Source organism: Camarhynchus parvulus, chromosome 2 (assembly GCF_901933205.1).
Source record: "Camarhynchus parvulus chromosome 2, STF_HiC, whole genome shotgun sequence".
Lineage (NCBI taxonomy): Eukaryota > Metazoa > Chordata > Aves > Passeriformes > Thraupidae > Camarhynchus > Camarhynchus parvulus.
In genome coordinates this window covers 99,718,370-99,739,279 of record NC_044572.1, presented here as the reverse complement: position 1 = coordinate 99,739,279, position 20,910 = coordinate 99,718,370, and the positions used below count along the sequence as shown (strand labels likewise).

The 20,910-nt window shown below is 41.6% G+C and overlaps 1 protein-coding gene across 4 annotated transcripts in view; it reads right to left on the bottom strand.

Moving 5' to 3' along the window:
• Positions 1 to 19,179, bottom strand: part of PIEZO2 (piezo type mechanosensitive ion channel component 2) — a 286,587-nt gene extending 267,408 nt beyond the window's left edge. For all 4 annotated transcript variants that reach the window (XM_030967574.1, XM_030967591.1, XM_030967583.1 and 1 more), the window contains exon 1: positions 18,906 to 19,179. In XM_030967574.1, the coding sequence (XP_030823434.1) occupies positions 18,906 to 18,969 (64 nt within the window). In that variant the 5' untranslated portion in view covers positions 18,970 to 19,179. The remainder of the gene's footprint in view (positions 1 to 18,905) is intronic.
• Between the last annotated feature and the right edge of the window lie 1,731 nt (positions 19,180 to 20,910).

Sequence of the window (20,910 nt, the reverse complement as noted above, 5' to 3'; positions counted from 1 at the left end):
GCGCAGACAACTGAGCATCTCAGAGACCTCTGTGAACCACAGAGCCCAAAGAAGGACACACAATGGAGAGAAAAGCAAGGACAGAGAATAACTTCCAGGAGGAAACAAAAAATGCGTTAGCACAATAATTTGCTTGGGTGGGGATTTTGTTCTTTTTTTTTTTTTAATGCAAGCCAGAATCAGTTGATTCCTAAAGTAGGTGAGTCTGTACTTTGGCCAAGTTGAAGCAGGTAGTATTTACCACAGACCCTTCCAAAATTTCACTCATCTCTGGGAAAAGCACATCAAATCACACTAGAGGCAGATATTCACAAAACTAGATCACTATCTCCACAGTAACACCCTTCACCCCTTGAAATCCCAAGCCCAAAATACCAAATTCCATTCTGGAATGCATATTTTTCACCACTCCCTCTTTTCAGCACTACCTCATATTTGTCACTTTTGATGTCTCTCCTTGCGTGCTTAGTCACCTTCCCAAAGGTGCTCTGAAAGATTGACAAAATAATCTTCGTCTCTCCTCTGAATTTACACTTCTATTTTCACTGCCTCTTAGAGGTAGTATTTAATTCTCTATTTCTATATCCCTTAATTCAGTTATTTATAGAAGTCCTGTCACCTCCTTCCCTGTAATTTCTAGAAGTCACACATTCTTGCTGGCCACCACAGCTAACGTATTTTCTACCAACAGAGTTATTTGATGTTTGTGTTATCACTCTGCCAGCTGGCCTAGTTGGCTATCTTCTTCAGCTTCCTATCCTGCTTCCAAACCTCATTAATCTCTTTGAACTCATCTACTCATTTCACTATGTCTCAAATGAGACAGTGATTTCTTTGCCCTTTTCTATGGAAACTTCCTACCCCATCTCCCACTCTACTAACATCTCCCTTTCTCTCTGTGCTCTCAGCCCTCATACTCCATTTTCCTGCTCTCCTGGTCTTTGCTTAACTGCCCTTATCTACCTGCCTCCAAATACTGCATAAACTGGGGCTTAAAATGACCTGAAACCAAATTCCCCTACAATTACATTAGTACATCATTATCTTCCTCATTAATTGTTCCCTCCTGTGACATTCAGCAGGCCAATAAATTACACTCAATTTGCATTTCTTCAATTGTAATTCAGTTTGCGTCCAATAAAGGTGACTGTTCTTCTGGAGTCACACCAATGCAATCCCTATAAAGCATGACTTGCTTTTCCAGAAAAATGATGAGCTCAGAAGCAGACCAGCTCCCACATGAGGACATGTGGTTTCTAAAAAGGAAAGACTATTGGGTTTGCATAGCCTGGTTTTGGTAGCAGGGGGGCTACAGGTCACTCCTGTGAGAAGTTGTGAGAAGCTTCCAGCATGCCCAGCAGAGCCTATCCCTGGTGGCTCCAAAGACAGAGATGCTGCTGGCCATGGCTGGGCCAACTATAAATAGTGGTAACACTTCTATGATAACAGATTTAAGAAGAAAGAAAAAAAAAAGTTGTCACGCTATTGTAATTGTGGCCAGAGAAGAGCCAAGTGAGAACATGTGAGAAGAACTCTGTGGGTACCAAGGTCAGTGAAGAAGGACGGAGAAGGGCTGCTCCAGACCCTAGAGCTGAGATTCCCCTGCAGCATATGGTGATGATCACAGTGAAGCTCTGCCCCTGCAGCCCACTGCTATCCACAGGGATGTAGAGATCCACCTGCAGCCCATGGATACCCACAGGGGTGGGGACATCACCCGCAGCCCATGGAGGAGCCTGCACCCATGGATGGATGCCTGGGAAGAGGCTGTGACCCTGTGGCAGACCAGTGGAGAGAGGGGCCCTGCTGCCAGGCTGGAGCAGCCTGTCCTTGGAGGACTGCAGCCCATGGAAGAGTAACCCACACTGCAGCAGTCTGAGGGGAACTGGTGCCCGGGAGGGACTCACATTGCAGCATTTCACAGAGAGCTGTTGCTCATGAGTTAGAGCCAGGCCAGAGAAGTTCATGGAGAAGGACCTCCTGGGAAGGACCCCATGGTGCAGCAGGGGAGTAAGTCCTCTCCCTGAGCAGCAGAATAAGCCACAGATGATAAAGTGACCATAACCCCTATTCCCCACATCCCTGCACCATTGATGGCAGGATGTAGAAGAAAGCAGGGGTGGGCAGAAGATGTTTTTAAGGGTTTGCTTTACTTCTTTTTGTCCTGTTCTGATTTTGTTAGTAATAAATTCATTTCATATCCCCAAGTTGAGTCTGTTTTGCCCTTGATGGCATTTGATGAGTGATCTCTCCCAGTCCTTATCTTAACCCATGAACCCTCAGTTAAATTTTCTCTCCTCTGTCCAGCTGTGGACAGGAGTGAGAGAGCAGCTTTTTGTGGCTGCCTGGCATCCAGCCAGTGTCAACCCACTACAGTCTTCTTTGCTGGAAAATATGGGCAGAATTTTACTGTGGGCTAGGGAAATCTGTTTATCTCTTGCTAGATGAGTTTAAATTCACCCACCAGCTACTTTATATATACTTTGAAATGCCTCCTTTGTGTGTTCACATACCCTCCTAGCTATATACAAAAGAAATCTGTTCCCACCACTATGAATTTTTAATATTCTGCTGTCTCAGTCTTGTTCCAGGGATAGGATTGTCATACTTTTTCACCTGGAAGGATAATTCAGGGTAAAACTCCTCCATCTACCAATTCTAATACTGGAGGAATCATTAATTTACACTTCTGCAGATTTGTAGCATTTACCACAAAAACAAGTCAGATCACTTCATGTAGTAAAACTAAATACACCTACACTCTCATATTTTTGTCAGCTGATTTACTTCACTACACATTAAGGAATTCAATAATGCCATGACAACAACATGATCAGCAAGATAATCCATTACTACTGCACAGAAGATAAAACCAGATTTCCCTCTGCAAAATTTTGTGCTTTGTAAGAGAACCATCATCCCAGCCAATAAACTAGTCAGTTTTACTGGTGATGTCCGCACAGGCACTATTTAAACCAACAAACAAAGAAAGCAAAAACCTTTTGAAATCTTTTAACAGACAAAATCATTTACGTATTGCTAAAAGAGAGATCTTCAGAAAGAAACACATGTTAAGCCACACGTATGTTTTTCAGCAAACACTGAAAGTCCGGGCAGATACTATGCCTGATGACACTGAACACTAGCAAAAGATTTGCTGCTATGCTGTCTTTGACCCTCAACCCAGCAGATGTTTTCAGCACTGCTGGTTATGTTCTGAACCATGCAAACCATTTGCACAGCTTTCTGGATTTGACCATGGTAAATTTAACTCACTCACTGAACGTTTTTATTCTCTTTATGCTTTTTACTAGCTTGTTTCATCTCATAGCTCTTTCACAGGATCTTTGGATTTTCTAGCACATCCTTTCACACAGACATTTTGAATGCTAAATGCTTCTATTTCTACTCCCTAGGAAGCTAGCAACATGTAATCATAGTGTTCAGTGCTACCCATGTGTCTTACACAGGTACCTAATGAAATCAAACTGTTACCATTGTACCACGATTCACATTCACACCTAATTCATATAGTTAAGTTTTTTTCAGATTATTTTTCTTTTGGTTATAAGCCCAATTTCAGATTTTTCAGTGCACTGAAAAAAGTTAACAAAACCCCATCACACATATCTAAGAAACTTATGTGGGGCTAAGTCTAATTTTTCCCCCTGCCTGTTAAATACTGGGAAAAAATTCTGATTTCTCTTACAGGATCATCATCTAAATTATTAGGATGTAATTGTTTAATATTACTACTTTCAGCAATTCTGACTCAAAGAAAACATCATATCACATCTTTGCTATAATTATTTTTAAATATAAGATATTTCAGGTAGCACTACCCATTCTATATTTGACTAACATTATTTCCAAAATAAGAAGCCAGATGATTACTGTGGGATGCTGACCACTCAAAATTCACAAGAAATCAATGCAAGGTACAAAGATTCAAATACTACAAGGTCATTTGTGTCAGAAATAGTGAGGCCAGCAGAACCAGGGTAGCAATTGTCTCCCTGGACTGGGCACTGGTGAGGTCACACCTCGAATCCTGTGTTCAGTTTTGGGCCCCTCACTACAAGAAGGACATTGAGGTACTGGAGCATGTCCAGAGAAGGACAATGGAGCTGGTGAAGGGTCTGGAGCACAAGTCTAACAAGTTGCAGCTGAGGGAGTTGGGGTTGTTCAGCCTGGAGAAAAGGACACTGAGGAGACCTTGCTGCTCTCTACACCCACCTCAAAGGGCATTGTGGCAAAACGTGCCTCAGTCTCCTTTCCCAGGAAACAAGTGACAGCACAATAGGAAACAGTCTGAAGTCACACAAGAGGAAGTTTAACTTGGATATTGGGAAAAATTTCTTCAGTGAAAAGGCTGGCAAAGCAGCAAAGTCACCATCCCTGGGGGTATTTTAAAGGCATGTAGATGTGGTGCTCAGGGACATAGTTTAGTGGTGGCAGTGCCAGATCAACAGCGGGGTTTATAACAGTCTATTCCAACCTAAATTATTCTATTCTATCCTACTCTATATTGCCTCTCCCTTATTAGATATGACCTCTTAGAAGCAATCTAAATATATAATGAGTTTAATTATACCATAACATAAAACTGACAGGAAGCCAGGCTGAACTGCCATGAAGTATGCCATCTTTGTATAGCTTCCTTTTGCAAGAAAACTGCAAAGGACAATATTAAATGAGGAGGCAATTTGTTTGTGGTTTTTTCCTCAGAACACTCAACATCCATAAGGGACATGAATCTGGTTTTCAGACAGCAGCAATTCAAAAAAAAAAAGAAGCAAAAACCACTAGCAGCAAAGGCTACTTTGACAGTCTAAGGAATCTTTTTTCCATGTTCATGAGAAGAGACAATTATGTTACTGCTTGTGGAAGGAGCCTTTGAAAAGCGATGTTTTCTGACAGGATTTTGATAAAAACCAGCATGAAACAAGTAACTTTAATGTGCTAACAACAGTTCTGTGAACAACAGCAACAGTATCTTCACCTACAGTCGTGATTAACCACTTCAGGAAAGACATTTTCCTTCCTTTGTGCCGAAACTTTCTTAATGTCTCCTTCTCCACTGTTTGTGCACACCCACGACACCATTAATTTATTGACATCATTTGTGGTCTTACACTAACCAGACGGCTTCTGCTGACTTTGAGACTGAATCTCAGATTATTTCTTATTTTAAGTGTAAGGAACAATCTAATCAGATACAGATATACCTCAGTATTGAAGAGAATGACAAGCTGATTATTAGTTATCTGAAGTTCCAACAGCAGTTTCTTTCCAATTTGGTGTTACATTTTCCTCTGATTTACTCAGCTTCGTGAAGATGATGTATTATATGTTACCTAATTAATGGAATTCAGACACTGGCATTTTCAAATAACCTTCTGGCACTGGCAGCATTGCTCTTGGACAACTTCCTTGGGAATCAATATGATGTTTTAAAAGAAAAAAAAATTTTAAAATATATATCTGCATTATGCCTGAAAGAGTCAGCTGACCTGAAATGTGAGGTTTTACATCAATTAAGCAACAAATCCTAGCTGTCAACATCAACATGACAAAAAATACAACTGTATCAATTCTTGTAAAAAATGTTACAAATACATTTATTACCGAGGCCTACTTATTATTCACTACCTGAAGGTAAAAATAAAATAGTATACGCTTACCTTGACTTACCTTGCTACCTTTTATAGTAATATGAATTTTAAAAATGCTATTCTGTAGCATGCTCATCCTCCCCACCTCTGTAACTTTTGATTCACTCCTTATGCACAGACATGGGATGCAAAAAGGAAACTTGCTGAATCTGATTTGCAAAAAAGATGGATACCTCCAAGCAAGCATGATTCAGTAAATTACATGGGGTCTGAGAATTCTGAGTCAGGCCCATCTTCTCTAGTTTCTTTTTTTCATTTCTCACATACCAGGAGAGATAGACCTACTTCTTACTAGAATATCAGAAAAATGTGAACATTTTGGTAACACAATTTTTATGAAATTCTAAAGCTAAAATTACCAGTATATTAAAACAATTTTTAAAATACACACCATTTTTATATTTCCCTGCATATATAAACTTACTTTTTCAATGTCTTATATTTAGAAAAGAAGATCTCACAATAAAAAACGGGTTTGAGCAATAGATGACATGCAAAATGCAAATCTGAAAGAAGACTGAAAAGCTACAGGAACACTTGAGTATATTTCCCACAACTACAACAGCATAAAGAGCCCTCAGAAAAGTCATCTGGGCAGCTACAACTATACCAATTATTGGTTTCCATGTTTTAATCATCTAGCACCCAAGGGGATATCTGTGCAGAACAAGAGAAGAAAACAGTAGCTGCCTGTAACTTTTGGAATCAATAACTTGCCTTTTATCAAATGCTACATGCCGCAAACAGTTCAACTTTTCATATAGTTAAACTGTAACTCCTCCCATGCTTCCTGTATAATGAAAGAGGCTAGGAAAGCGAATTTCCAATATACAGTGGGTTGACTCTCTAAAACCACCACAGTTAACTGAACACTACAGTCAAAGAAATAAATAATAAATCTTTCAATTTTCAGAAAAAAAAAGAGACAATTCTGCTGGATTTATAGAACCCAGCACAACAGATTCTTTGAATGATCAGCACAAAGTGTTTCATATGGCCAAAACACAAGCCAGTTTTTCAAATACTTGTTTCAAAATTGCAACCCAAAAGTAAAATAACTACTGCTAAAAGTAATTTGTCAGTTCTACATGAGATGGAGGTCATGTAGGAGAAAAGAATGCAATAAAGAAACATGCAGAGCTGATTTTTTCCTGTGGTTTTAAAACAAATTAGCTGTTAAAGTTATGCAGAATAACAAGAAATACTGACTAATTAAAAATATTCAAGTATGTGAACATGATTGCTGGGAAAATAATGCCAATAATTTACTGGCTAGTTAGCTCCTTAGAAACGCCAGCTTTGGACAGTTCTTGAAGTTGGGAATAAACTTTGTAGGTCTTGTATTCATTCATCATTCCATTCATTGCAAGTCAGTGACTGATGCTGGTGCCAGTGTTACGGAATAACATTCATTAATAATCAGCACATTCAGATGAGAAACACAAGTTCAACTTCTCTGAGCTTTTGGGTGCAGTTCATATGCACTCAAACACAGCAAATCAAACATGCCCTACAGATACAGGCTGGAATTAATCTATTTTAAAACCAAGAATGGAAATCTGCACTTTCATCAGATTTGAGGTACCAGTGAGTTTACAGAGACTGAAGAAACAACTCCCCCCAGGAGGACTTCCAAGATCTGCTGCTACACATTTGAGGATCAAAACTCAAAAGCCATAACTAGAACATCTTGAAGAACAAACTTTCATGTGAGGAGAGAGAGTTTAGGACTTACTGCAAAGACTTAATGCTTAGTTCTTAAATGAAAAATGAAGAAGAAAAATTCGGACAAGTTCTGCCTGGGTAACAATGCTGACTGTTCAGATATAATATCCAAACATGAATTTATTTTTACTTGAGAACCTTTGATCACAGTTTGAAAGTTCAGAGTTGTGTTTTGGGGTGGCTTTTTTTTTTTCTCTTTTAAGGAACAATAAAAACGGTAAATGTCTACTTTCTGTTTGTTACACTCAAACAAGGTCAAAAAGTTCCCAATCCAGTGTCCTTTGGGACATTCAACATAAGCCCCTGGGCTGTATCAAGTGCAGCACAGCCAAGGGAAGGGATTACTTCCTTTCTTCAGTTATCATTAAACCACATGCAATTTTGGCCCCTCTCAGGAAACAAGATATGTTGATATACTTCAAAACATTTAGGGGATGGTACCAAAGACAGCGGAGGCTGAGGGACCTGGGTTCATTCAGCTCCAAGACAAGGCAGTTTTGGTCACTTCACAGCAGCTTCCTGACCTAAGAGGAGGTTACAGAAAAGACAGCACCAGGCTCTTTACAAAGGTACCTACTGAGATACAATGGCGAAATATGGAAGTTGGGAGGATATAAGAGATGAAGGAAAATAAATGAAATTAAATCCTAATGGTTGTGAGATTAACTAAGCATTGGAAAAGGCTGTAGCCCTCTGTTCTCAGAGATTTTCAACCCCAAACAGGAAAAAGCCCTGAGCAATCACAGTTAAATTCAGTGTTGCATTGAGCTGGAGATTGGAGAGATCTCCTGAGGTGCCTCCCAGCCTGGGATGCTGTGAGGAGGGAAACAGAAAGACTGACCAATGCCCCTCCCGTAATCACTCCAGAAACCTGGGGCAGGGGTTGGCAGGGGTGTGGCCAACCTCAACTGCTTCAAAAGAAGGCATGAGAAACCCAAACCAAACAACTGTGGAATTTCTCGGCCTGCAAAAGAACATTATTCTTCCTCCACAAAACAGAGGCTCAATCCGGTGACTTGGCTAGCTCATTCTTCATGCTGTTGTCTTTTTTATAAACAACTACTATATTCTCATTTCTGAGTATTTCAAGGACAACTAACAGGCATTAATTATGCAGGCAGGATACTCTGGTAATGGGACATCCTTGTTCCTTCCAGTTTGCAATATTGTGTAGCACTGGAACAATCTTACTGCTATTCCATTCCAAAAGCAACAGGAAACAGCAAACTCCACAGGGGGAAGAAGCAAACGGAACTCCCCCAAATACAGTAACAGTAAATACAGGCAGGAAATAACCTGATACTCTTGTTCTGCAATTCTAGCAACTCCAACTGCTTCATCCTCTGGGGCACACTAATGATCACTTGGACCTTCTGCCATTTCCTTACTGTTGCCAGTATGGCTCATCCAGCAGCCAAGATGTAGGAAACAGGATTTTTGGTATTGCTTCTTTTCTCTGTTTTAACTTGGACTTTTCTAAAGGGAGGGGTGAACTTAAATCATAAGGTCAACCCTGATTTCTACCCTCCAAACAGCACAGTGGGACTGTCTCGTACTCCTCAGTCTGTCTACATGCTATGACAAAAATGTAGGCATCAGGAGAGGCTTATTGAAGCTGCCAAAAGTTGACAGTGGCTTATTTCACATAAAGTTATTGTATCTCTAAGCAATTTATGCCTCAAATCACTGTGGTACGATAAACTGCAAGGATCTTTTTTCAAGCACACATAAAAATGAGTATGCTTACTTATGTTTTCAGCACATTAACAAGAAAAATATTTGTCAAGATCTTCAAGTAACTGTGAAGCTTTACATGCAGATGGCAACAAAAAGCTGCAAGAAACGGGCCGTGTTTGTGTACACCAACAGCATCACGATGGAGGTCATTCACTCAGTTCAATAAAAACAAATGGCTAACAAGTAAAACTCTACACATGACAACAAAGTCTATATACAGGTTAATAAGAATAAGCATAGTGAAAACCATGAACTATAGAGATTCCAGTTGAAACATATTTTCACAAATAGACGCAGTGTAACACTGGTTTGTTGGGGGGTGTTGCCCAATTATACTTTGAAATGACATAAGAAAGTCATAAATTTGATTATCTTTGCCAGATGCTTTAAGAACATAGCAAAGAAACTTTGTTTAAAGCAATTTTTTTAAAAGCTGGTTATTGATTTCCTTTCAATTTTGAGAAAATAAGCTATGGAAGTGGTGGGTTTTGTTTACTTAGCACTATACTGCAAATACACATGCCCCACATTTAGCTAACAAACAAGATGATTTGGGTCATACTTCACAGATCTTTATTCTCCAAATTAAAGTTATTTGACATGTTAAATGCCTAGACAAGAAAGAAGGAGGAGGAGGACGAAGGAGAAGAATCAAGACAACTACACAGCTTTTCTAGCTGATGATACAGTTATCACAACAGAATTTCTTTGGCCAATAACACTACAACCTGAAGAAAACAATTTTATTATTTAGCATTCAGAAAAGGCACAAATATTTCTCTATGACTTTCTATAGAGAAATATACAATTACTGCCCTCAAAGAAAATGTTGATGGTGTCAATGACTCATGCAAAACCAAAGAAAATAATTACAATTCTGTGCTTGCAACTGGAAGAGCCCTTCAAAATACATGCACCAGAAAGTCTGGTCTCTGACAAAGTTTTGAAGGGTTAAAATATGTAGTTTTTAACTTGTTGTTTTGTAGAAATGTATTTAAGTAACTGTGTCAAAAAACAAAGTTATTAAGGAAAGTGATAGGGCAGGTTTTTTAAATTCTAAGCATGGAGTGAAGTAGCAATTAATTGAAACATGTTTTTGAATACTGCTTTGACAGTGTTTGACAATATTGTCACAGATGACAACATGATCTAATATTTATTTATGGTTGTAAAAGTTTTCTACATCGATCAGGATTTATGAAGACAAGTTTCCCTCACTTTCCTTTGGCTTATGAAATAATCTATTCTCAGTGACCAGGAAACTACGATTCTGAAAGGTGTTGGAAAAGCCACAAATATAACTAGGGAAGAAATGCATAACAAAAACAGATGTAGCCTCTATGCAATCATTTTGCATGTTCCAGACATTTCCCAATATATGAGAATGTAGTAAAATGAAATTCAGAGTGTCACTGTACTTGTTTGCTAGATTTCCTTGACAAGCAAATCAACATCACCAGAGATGCCTAATGCTATAATCAACATCACCTTTCACAGCTGGAGATTTATCAATTTGGATGAAGGCCTACTATCAAACTGCAAAAGTGGAGGGGGTTACACTGGCTACCCAGTATGTTTCACTGATCATTCCTTTCTGAGCCTTTGCAACCTACATCTGCACTTAAAAATAATGTATACACGCAACCTGGAGTATATGACTGCTAGCAAAAGGAGTTTAGTGCTCCTCAAATTACCTAGGAGCTGATTTCTTTAATAGCACATCTTAAAAAAAAAAAAAAAAACCAAATATCAACATACTGTTTACTGAGTGGCATTAGCACAACTAGGAAGACGACAGCACTTGTTCTTGTTTAGCCTCTCTAACCCCATAGTGTTTGGCATGCTTCAGCACAACAGCAGTCCAGAACACACCACCTCAACCCTTCGGGAAATCTTTTCCAGTCATCTATGCAACTTCTGATCAAGGGACAGAACTGATCCCCACTTGAACAACCCTTGGTACTTCAGTTTTAAATAATGATTCTGCCAAGCTATATTAACTAATAGATGGCTTGGAAACAGTAGACAGAGTATGCGATGTCTGGAGTCCCAGGCTTTAGAGTATTTTGCCCAAAAGGAAGTGATTAGTGTATCACTCACAAACACACTGTCAATTTAAGTTTTACTTTTATAAAAGTAAAACTTTTATAAAAGTTTTAAAACTTTCCAAACTAAAGACTGCCTGAATGAATTCAGAGAAGAGCTACACTGTGCTGTCTATACAAGCTGTAAAGGTATCCTGTCCTGAAACTCCTTTTTTATGAAGAAGGCAGAATTACATAAACCTCATCCCTTTCTCTTCAGAAATGGACAATTGATTGGAAAATCAGAGTTGTTAATTTCTACAGTTAATCTTAATGGTTGATTTTATACTTGCAAATGTTATTCTAAAGTGTTAGAGTAAATAGAACACTACACTGTTGTTGATTTAAGTGATTATACATACTTTCTCCCATCCAAAGGATTATTTACTAAGGCAACAAACTCAAACTTAATTTAAAAGTACTACTTTTTATTCATGGTGGAATTCACCCATGGAATTCATTGCCACAGGATATTATCAAAGCTAACACTGCAGCTCAGAATTAATGATATAAAATAAATTAAAATACATAATAGCAACCTTAATGTGACATTCAGGTTTTACAACTGCCTACTCAATATAGGAAATAGACAGGTAAGACCCTCAGGAAAAGAGAAATGCATTAATACAACCACATCCTGAACATAACGCATCAAAGGATATACTTCTAACAAACACACCAAAACAGCTGATTTATCTGACAAAATAACTCCCAGTATACCAGTTTCTCTCATTCTCTAAAAGAATGAGAAGACTCCCTCACTCATTCTGAAAACTTCTTATGCACGCACTACCAGCTTCTGACCTGCTTCAGAGACCTGTCAGGATGACAGAATGAAGACCTGTGATCACCACTAAAGTAACGCTACAGAAAACTTTTACCCTAAAAAACAAATCTGGACTGATTTAGTTACAAATATTGATTAATCTACTGCAGTACAGGGAAAAAACATTTTACAGCCTCTTACTAGCAAATCATACTTAGAGTACCTTTAGAACTACCTGAAGATATTGGAAAGGCTAAAACAATCTGCTGACTACACAGACTTTCTCACTAATTAGAACTTGCTAATTTCATTCTTCACAACGGAAACTAAACAGACTGCTTTTCAGAGTGCTACAGCCTAACACGTGAAAGTAGTTACTGTTGTTCCTCAAACCAAACATTATCCTCAAAAAAAGACACCACAGCCTCACAATGGTTATCATTTCAAAGTGAAAAAACTGTAGAGAAGAAAATGTGGAGTGTAAACACTCAGTTTTATACACTTGCAGAAAAGATTTTACTGTTCTGAAGGAGGACATAATTTGGTGTCCCTTTCAGATACAATCCTTTGGATGATACTTCCTTCCAAGAGTCCTTTTAGCAACACCAGCCACTCTGAAGTCGTTCGGCTTGTGCCAGCATTTGCAACTCTGGTACTTCAACAAAAATGTTGGTAAAGATGTAACATGAAATTATTTTTGTGTTTAAGTGGTTAAAACTGTTGAATTCTGTCCCCCTGCCTATTGTGTATCAGTTGTTGTTTCCTGCAGTTTTGGACTTTTAGCAAATACCTGAAATGAAAAAGCACCATAGCTACACACATACAGGTGCAATAATACTATCATTCTCTTCCCTGATCTTCATCTCTCAGAAACACCCACTAAAAAATGAGTTATCACCAAATACACACAGGTCTGTCATTTCATGTTTTGATTTGATTGCTCTGATTAAAAAGAAAAAAAAAAGAAAAATAAAAAGAACTAAAAACCAAAATATAGCTCAGTGTTCCACCTGTAATTTAGAAGACAGGGAAGTTTATGCATGACACGATTTGCATGAGCTCCAGCACAATAAATAAAGGATTCAGATGCTTTCCAGTTCTGTCAGTCCCCAGGCAAACTGTCCACTTTCTTCAAGTAACTCTCATGAGGCAGCTGCCTCCCAGTGATTTCCACTTCCACGTTCAACACTATCTGTGGAATAAGTTACCCACCAGGTAAGCCCTAACCCTTGCACACTTATAGGTTCTGGCTTTAGCTCGTCTTGTTAATTAAGTGGATTCAAACCACTTAACAGAATGGTTAGGATAAATAAGTAGAGAAGGTAAAAACCTATGGAGACAAGTTTTATTCCTTTTTTTTTTGGCGGGGGAGGGGTGGGGGGGATTCATCTTTAAGTGGTTTTTCAGCCTGAGTGCTAGGGAAGAAGCAAAGGCAGCCAACCCGAGATGGCCGTTACACAAGAGAGAGGGAGCACTGCACTTGCAGGAGACTGCTGCCTCCCCACTCTCCCAAAAACTCTTTCCTCTAGATTTTAATTGACCCTAGGTTGAAGCCACAGAGATTGCAATGCCATTTTGTGCACAAGAACATTAACCCTGCGCCTACAAGCGTGGAGAATGTTGCTCCTGCAAGGCTGTGGATATTTTGCTCCCACTTGACCCCTTTCACCAGCTCCCACTGAACAAGGTAAAATTTCCTGTAGTCAAAGAAATCAGGTAAAATAAATTAAAACATTTGAATGGAGAAGGAAAGCTTCCATTTTAACTGGTTTAGAATCTCTTGTGCAAACTGACATCCAAGTTAACTTTTTTTCAGCATCCTACCCACCCACTAATGGTTCCTAGACTTTCTGTTGCTGTGACTAATACTTTTATGAGTGTTCTGGGACAACACAAAGTTTTAAAACGCAATGGGAAATCTATGTGAATTTTTATCATGCTGGTCCCTATCATTCTCTTGGTACATCATAATAAATATTTCCCAATGTCACCATTATGACAAAAACCCCCACCAGTCTGATCTTTGCCATCTTTTCAGTAATTGACCAATTTTAAAACATAATAAGCATGACTTTCCCCATCTACTGGAAATTTATTTCAATTTTAAAAATGTCGAAGTTTTTTGATATGTATGTTTACTCTGACACATGCAATGTCTCTACACAAACTGCCCTCTAGTCTGAGCAGTCCTGCATCACAACTTGCTATGTCATCACCATGACATCACCTGCAGAGACAGGCAGATAAAAATCATTCAGTCACCTAAAAACTGCAACAAAATACCGTATTCTATGATCGTTTCTTGAACAGCCACCTCCAGTGAAATCAATGAAAAGCACAAAATAAATAATAATCGAAGTACAGCATGGTTCACTGCCTCCACAGGCTTGCCTCAGTATTACAGCTGCCCAATTTATTCTCTCTATAATCAATGTGAGTTGCAGTAATTCAAAGCAGCAAAACACATAGGGAGATATCAGATTCTGAAATACACTTCAAACATGTAATTTAAGAAGCATTTTAATACCTGGTAATGTAGTAATTCAGATATTTCCCCTTCAAAATTTTCATCAATATTTGTTAATTTGGGGATAAAAGATCACCCAAGCATCGTGGAATCTACTTTTTCTTTCCAAGGCAGAACATAGACCTCACTCCCACTGAGGCACTTCCAGCAGGTGAATATATGTACTTTTGAAAATACTGTAATGATTTAAGAAATGTTCTCTGTAACATATTGTTCATATCCTGAAGAGATGCTAATTCTGATTCATTCAGTATCATTCTCATGAGCACTGGTTGCTGAAAGGAGAAATAAAATAAATAAAATGAAGAAAAAGAATTCCTGCTATTTACCAGGAGTTTAAGTATTTGGCTTAAAGACAGTTGCGAAAATTTCCGAATAATATCTGAACTCTGTCACCAAAAAAATTCTGAAGTATTTTATTTTTATCTGCCATTGCTTTCAAAACACTGATACCTGCACTCAACCCCTCAGAAAACTCTAAACTTTCTAGAAGCTTCTACAACTCTGAGTTCATCTGGGTCAAAATTCAAGAGTTCAGAAAGCAAGTGTAACTTCTGGGAAGCACTTGGCCCAGGCAACTACCTCACTGAAGCCCATTTGCTGATAACACACAATCCAGCAGCATCAGTCAAAACCCAGAGAAAGCCATCCTCTGGAAAAACGTCCTAAGCATTTTTCCCCAGCACCCCATTTGAAAATAACCATATTTGGCTTAAGAGAAAACTAATGAATTGTGTGTGAACAAAAACAATTAGAAGCAGTATAATTAAAAACTGTTATTAAGTAAGCCAGCTTTGTGGTTCAAGTCTCTATAAACCAAAGAAAGCAATTACCAAAAGATTGCTCTGATGTCTTACTTCAACACAAAAAATCACTTCTTGCATTTTTCAAGTACATATGAGTAACAACAGAAGACAGATTCAGACCAAGGCTCAAGCTTTCAAAGACAAAATACAAAGAGCCTGCTTTCCACCACCAGAGCCAAAAGCTCCCTCTCCTCTCTTTTGTTACTTGTTTTTTCAGCATTGTACTACTACAGTAGAGAAAAAATATCACATTGTAGTAATCACACTGAAAAAAAAATCCAATAAAGTACCCAACTCTCTCAGTCTTATTACCAAACACACTACTTTATTTGCAATAAGTTTCACATTACTCTAAGTTACTAGTTCAAACTCTAGGATCACATTGGACTGAATATAAGATTTTTATCATGAAAATAACATGACAAGATCAACCTTGAAGTCATAAGCCTACAATAAGCTTTTCAACCTCCAAAGCCTTTTATTTTGTGTGTGTTAAGTTTCATGTCTTTATCAGACACTCATCATTCTTGAGCTTTAAATGGAAATATCTAGGATTATCTGCATATGATTAGGCTTCAGTGCTACAGATCTGATCTTGAAAATTCTTACAAGGAATTGTGTTTTCTCAGATATGTGGTACTGATCAGTGATTGGAAAGTATTTCATCCCAACAAACTGGTATTTTTTTCATAAATGCAAACTAGCATTAGTATTTATTTTAAAAGTATGTAAACTTAAGGTATTTAAGGTATTAAGACTTAAAGCATTAACCATTTTAACAGTATTTAAATAATTCATTTTCAGCTTAGCAGATGTGTTATTTTTAATGAGTTTGCCACAGCTGCCACCACCCTCCACATACATGGTCAGGGCTCACCAACCTTTTTACTTTCTAGTCTTAGAAACAAAAAAACAAATGATACCATGATAAGAAACTGTAGTAATTGAACATTTTTAAATCACGCACAATGGATTCTGAACCAGAAGAACCACTCTGCATTTCCACCCTTTTGGCAGTGCCAGACACATTCACTGCCCAGACAGGGGCAGGAGACACAAGAGCATCAGTCTCGCAATGAGTCCTTGCAGCAGCTTTTCAGCTGTGGATGTAACCTCCCCATAAGTCACACAAAAAACCATCACTCTAAAAAGCCTTTTCCAGAAGCCCATGAAACACTTCCTTGGTGCTTTGGAAAGGAAGAGAACACTGGTTCAGGGATAACTTAGGTGCAGACACAAGGTAAGTGCAAGAGTGAAGACAGCGATTTTCCTCCTAGTGAGGGCTCTGCTAAGAGTTTGTAAAGAGGGAAAAAATAACACCTACAGACACAGTAAACTAAGGTAAGAGAAAAGCTGTTTGTCCACTTACTAATTCCTCTCTCAAATCCAACTGAACAAGATCGCTAGGTCCAAACCCAAGAGTTCCACAGTGGGAGTTCTTTTTCATACTGAGAATGGGAAGTGCCTCTTTCAGGTTTTATATTTCGATTAACCCTCAGATGAGTAAGATTGATGAGCATAAGCAATTCATGACAACATCAGTTCTCATCTGTGGAAGTATTACTGCAATGCGAAAGTACTTCTGCGTTACTAAATATCGGGAATATGGACAGCAAAACCATTTTATCTGAACTTGTTTTGATACAGAAAGAGTCTGAGCACTTGACAGAAAAATACCCCTCCTATTTTAATAGCACAGCAACCTATTATATTATTAGAATAATACTAAAAAAAAAAATCACCTAAACACCATTTCTTTTCCAGAATCCTTTCTTTGCTCCACATGTCTTTCCAGTAAATTCATCGTCATACTTCAAAGATCCTTCATAAATTTAAAGAAAACATGGGGCCCGGCTGATTCCAAACAGGGAGGTTGCTCTATGACTAACACTGGCCTTGAAAGACCTGCCTGACACCCCCAACCCTTGGCTTTGAGGGCATCCCACCACCTGCCCCATGCATTACCACCCAGCTCCTCTGCATACAGCGTTCCTGCACACCAGCTACCACGGCACAGACACCTGGTTGCACAGGGACAGCCTTAAATCCCCTCATCTGCTGCCATGGATCAGTGGAACTGTGCCCTTCCCAGCACCAGCGCTGGCCACCCAAGCCTAGGGCTGCACACCTGCGGGGAGGCCACGGGCTCTAGAAGGAGCAGACACCAGGTGCAGCTGCTGGTGATGGTCTGAAAAGCTGCCTCCATCTCATCCCTCATACAACCATGCTAACAGCACCCACCACACGGCCTCGGGAAAGAGACGGGGGAAAAGTGCATTTTCACTGCCTGGCCGGAGGGCAGCACACCGCGAGGCACCAGGGAGCGCCCTGGGTCCCGCATGCCTCCAGCGGGGCTGAGGATGGGACCCACGTCCTCCTTCCCGGAGGAGAAGTCAGAGGCAGGGGAGGGCACCTGGAACCAGAGTATCGGGCAGCTCCCGGGCAGGGTGAAGGGAGAAATGTGGAAATAGAGAGGCGCTGGCCGGGCCGCCACGGGGTTAGTCAAGGGCAAAGCCCCGGGAAGGATGCGTGTTTCGGGGGCCGCTGGGCAGCGCGGTCCTGCAAGGACGGCGAGGCCGCACGGAGGGTGGGAGTCGCTCCCGGCAGCCCCGGTTCGGCGCCCGCTCCGTGCGGCCGGGAAGGGGCCAGCGGCGGTCCGGGACCAGCCCGGGAGCGCCGCGGCTGCCGCGCAAGGTACGGCCGGCACCGCTCCGCCGCCCGCGGAGGATGCGCCACGCCGGGCTGACCATGGACGGGTTTCTCTCCGCGCCGTGCCATTCCCGCCCCCCCTTCTCCATCTCCCACCCCACCGCCCCGGTGGGCACCCGCCCCCGCCGAGCTGCCCTCCGCAACCGCGGCTTTCGAGGCCACCCCCGCGGTCCTGCGATCTAACAATCGGGCAATCGGAACTTCTGCAGAGTTTTTTTCAAATTGCGCGGAGGGCACGGATTAATAATAACATATTCACCCACGGCTGGACACCGCAGTTCTCCATCCAGAAATAATTAGTTTCTTGGATGGCCGCCTGCTAAGTAACGCGCTTTAATAGACTGAAATTTCTCTCTCTCAAAGTAAGGAAAATCTACCTCCTGAAAACCTCTGTAAATTTGGGAACTGCTCCTTCTGAAAGACACTCACTCTTCCCTTTACAAAGTACCCCCGAAACTCTAACACTGCCTGTAGGGCAAACCCTGAATCCTCTTCTCTCCCACGCCTTGCCCGAGGATGAAGGACGAGGCGGGACTCGGAAAGCAGCGGCAGCTGTTCCGAGCGAAAAGACGCGGAGCCCCGCACGCCGGTGCCGCGGCCGCGAGCACCCCACCACACGTGGGAGCCCCGCACCCCCGGGCGGACACCAACGGCGACAAAAATTAGTAACAACGGCATACATATAAGAAATAAGGGGAGAGTTACGAAGTTTAAAGTTTCTTGGAGAAACAGCGGAACGGGGAAAATGCCACGAGTAAGGAGAGCGGAGCATCCCCCAAGCCGCCGGCCCCGGCCGGCAGCGACGGCGATCCCACGGCCCCGGGACGCGCACCCGCCCGGGGACCCACGGAAGGAGGGAGGGACGGAGGGACGTACCGGCAGTCAAGCACACGGGCAGGAGCAGCCGGAAGGTGAGCCCGCACACCACCTCGCTGGCCATCGCGGCGGGCGGGGGTCGCGGCCGGCCGGCCGGAGAGCCGTCCCTGTCTGCGCGCCACCGCCGCTCCTAGGGCCGCCCGTGAGCGGAGCCGCCGCGGCGGCGGAGCATCGCCCGTCCCCTCCTCGCCTCAGCCGCGCCGCCTCACGCCTCCCGCCGCATCCCGGCGGCAGCCCATGCAAGCAGCGCCGCGCCGCACCCCCGGCCCGGAGCACGCACACGCCCGCCCCTCCGGGGCTCCCCCACCGCCCTCCCCCGCTCGCCCGACGGCGCGGGCCCAGCCGGCGGCACCCGGGAGCGCCCCGCGCCGCGCTAGGGAATTGCCCGCGGTGCGCCCCGCCCCGCCCCGCGCCTCCTCCGCCCCCGCCCCTGACTGCGCGCCCCTCCGCCGGGACCGTCCTGCCACCGCGGCGGCTCCCGTTCTGCGCTGAAAACTTTGCCGGTTTTCCCTAACGCTTCTTTCCGTGTTGGTTTTGGGGAGGGGTGCTAACAATTTTTTCTTTCTTCACTTTTTTTTTCTTTTAAATTTTTGCTGTTAACGGGGTTTTTTCTTGATTGGGGAGCGGTTTTCTCTAATCTGTTCACTTTCCGGCCCTCCTCCTTCTCCCCCCCTTCCCTCTCCCCTTTCAGCAGCGCGTTTAGGTCCACAAGAAAATTGTCGCCTGGAAAAAAATAGATCTCCGGTGGCTGGAATGTATTTGACTTTTCTGGAAAGCTTTTTACCCTTTAAAATACGGTGCTGGTTAGAAAATGCTGTGGGTTTAAAGGGACCGCTTCCAGGCCCAGCTGGTGTGTCCCTGTGCGTGTGCTGAATGAACCTCACAGGCGGGGTTGGAATAGTGATGCTGTAAAATATAAAGTTATTAATGTTATCAATACAAGTAAAAATGTGTTTCATTTTTGGCAATGTCTTGTGCTCTGTCACACTTAAATGAGGGAAGTTTAGATTGAATATCCTCTTCCTGGGGGCAGTGCTTTAGGTAACTTCACTCTGGGGTCAGAGAAAGCAGGAGCAGTGACCCTGTGGTCCTTGACATAATTTCTCAGCCCTTCTTCCTGGTGAAGGACCTCATCCAGTCTCACTTCAAATGTAAAGAGTCCTAGATTTTGCTCTTGGAAGTCTTGTTTGAATGTTTGTTTTGGGGTTTTTTTTTCCTCTTATAATTACTTAAGCATATTTTGTTTTCCTGTACTTTCTAAAATAAAGTGTTTTTGTATTCTTCTTGCAAGAAAAATAATTGCAAACGTGAACATGATTCACAGGAAAGTACAAGGGGTCTTTTAAAGAAAAAATTAAAACTATGCATTTGGGGGGTTCAAATGACAAGTGTTGAGCCATGCAGACATCTGACTTTTGTTTTATGAATAATGGCAATTATCCAGATACTCAAATATTATGTAATGTGCTAACAGAATTTGATACAAGTATATTTGAGAAGTGAAGAACTCTAGACTTACATATATGAAAATGCTCAGGAAAGCTAAGAAAAACCAGCTACAGAGAGTAATTCCATGTGCCTAATGAGTCTGATAAAAGGAACCCTATCACCAGAGCCTAAGCCTCCTCTGAGGAGGTACAGTCAGCTTACAGGCAGTGTGTGGAGTTAAAATGTAACCTCTGTCCATCTTAACAGAGATTGTAAGGAAGCCCCATCCTAGCAGGATGAATGTGACACCTCGGTGTCAGGGCACAGCCTGTGGAGGTTACTCCTTCCCTCCCTCTCCACATTCAGGCCCAGTGTGGCTCACCCACACATCTTCAGCACGAACCAAGCCTGGATATGTGATTCTCAATATTCTGGCACAGGTTTCTGTGCACATCAATCTTTGTGAATACACCTAGTGATGGTGTCTGTAGGTGGCAGAACACTAAGATCAGCAAGTACTTAGTCTGCTGAAGTGTCTGATCAGCCTGTGGTAAAGTGAATCCCAGCACTGTTTTAA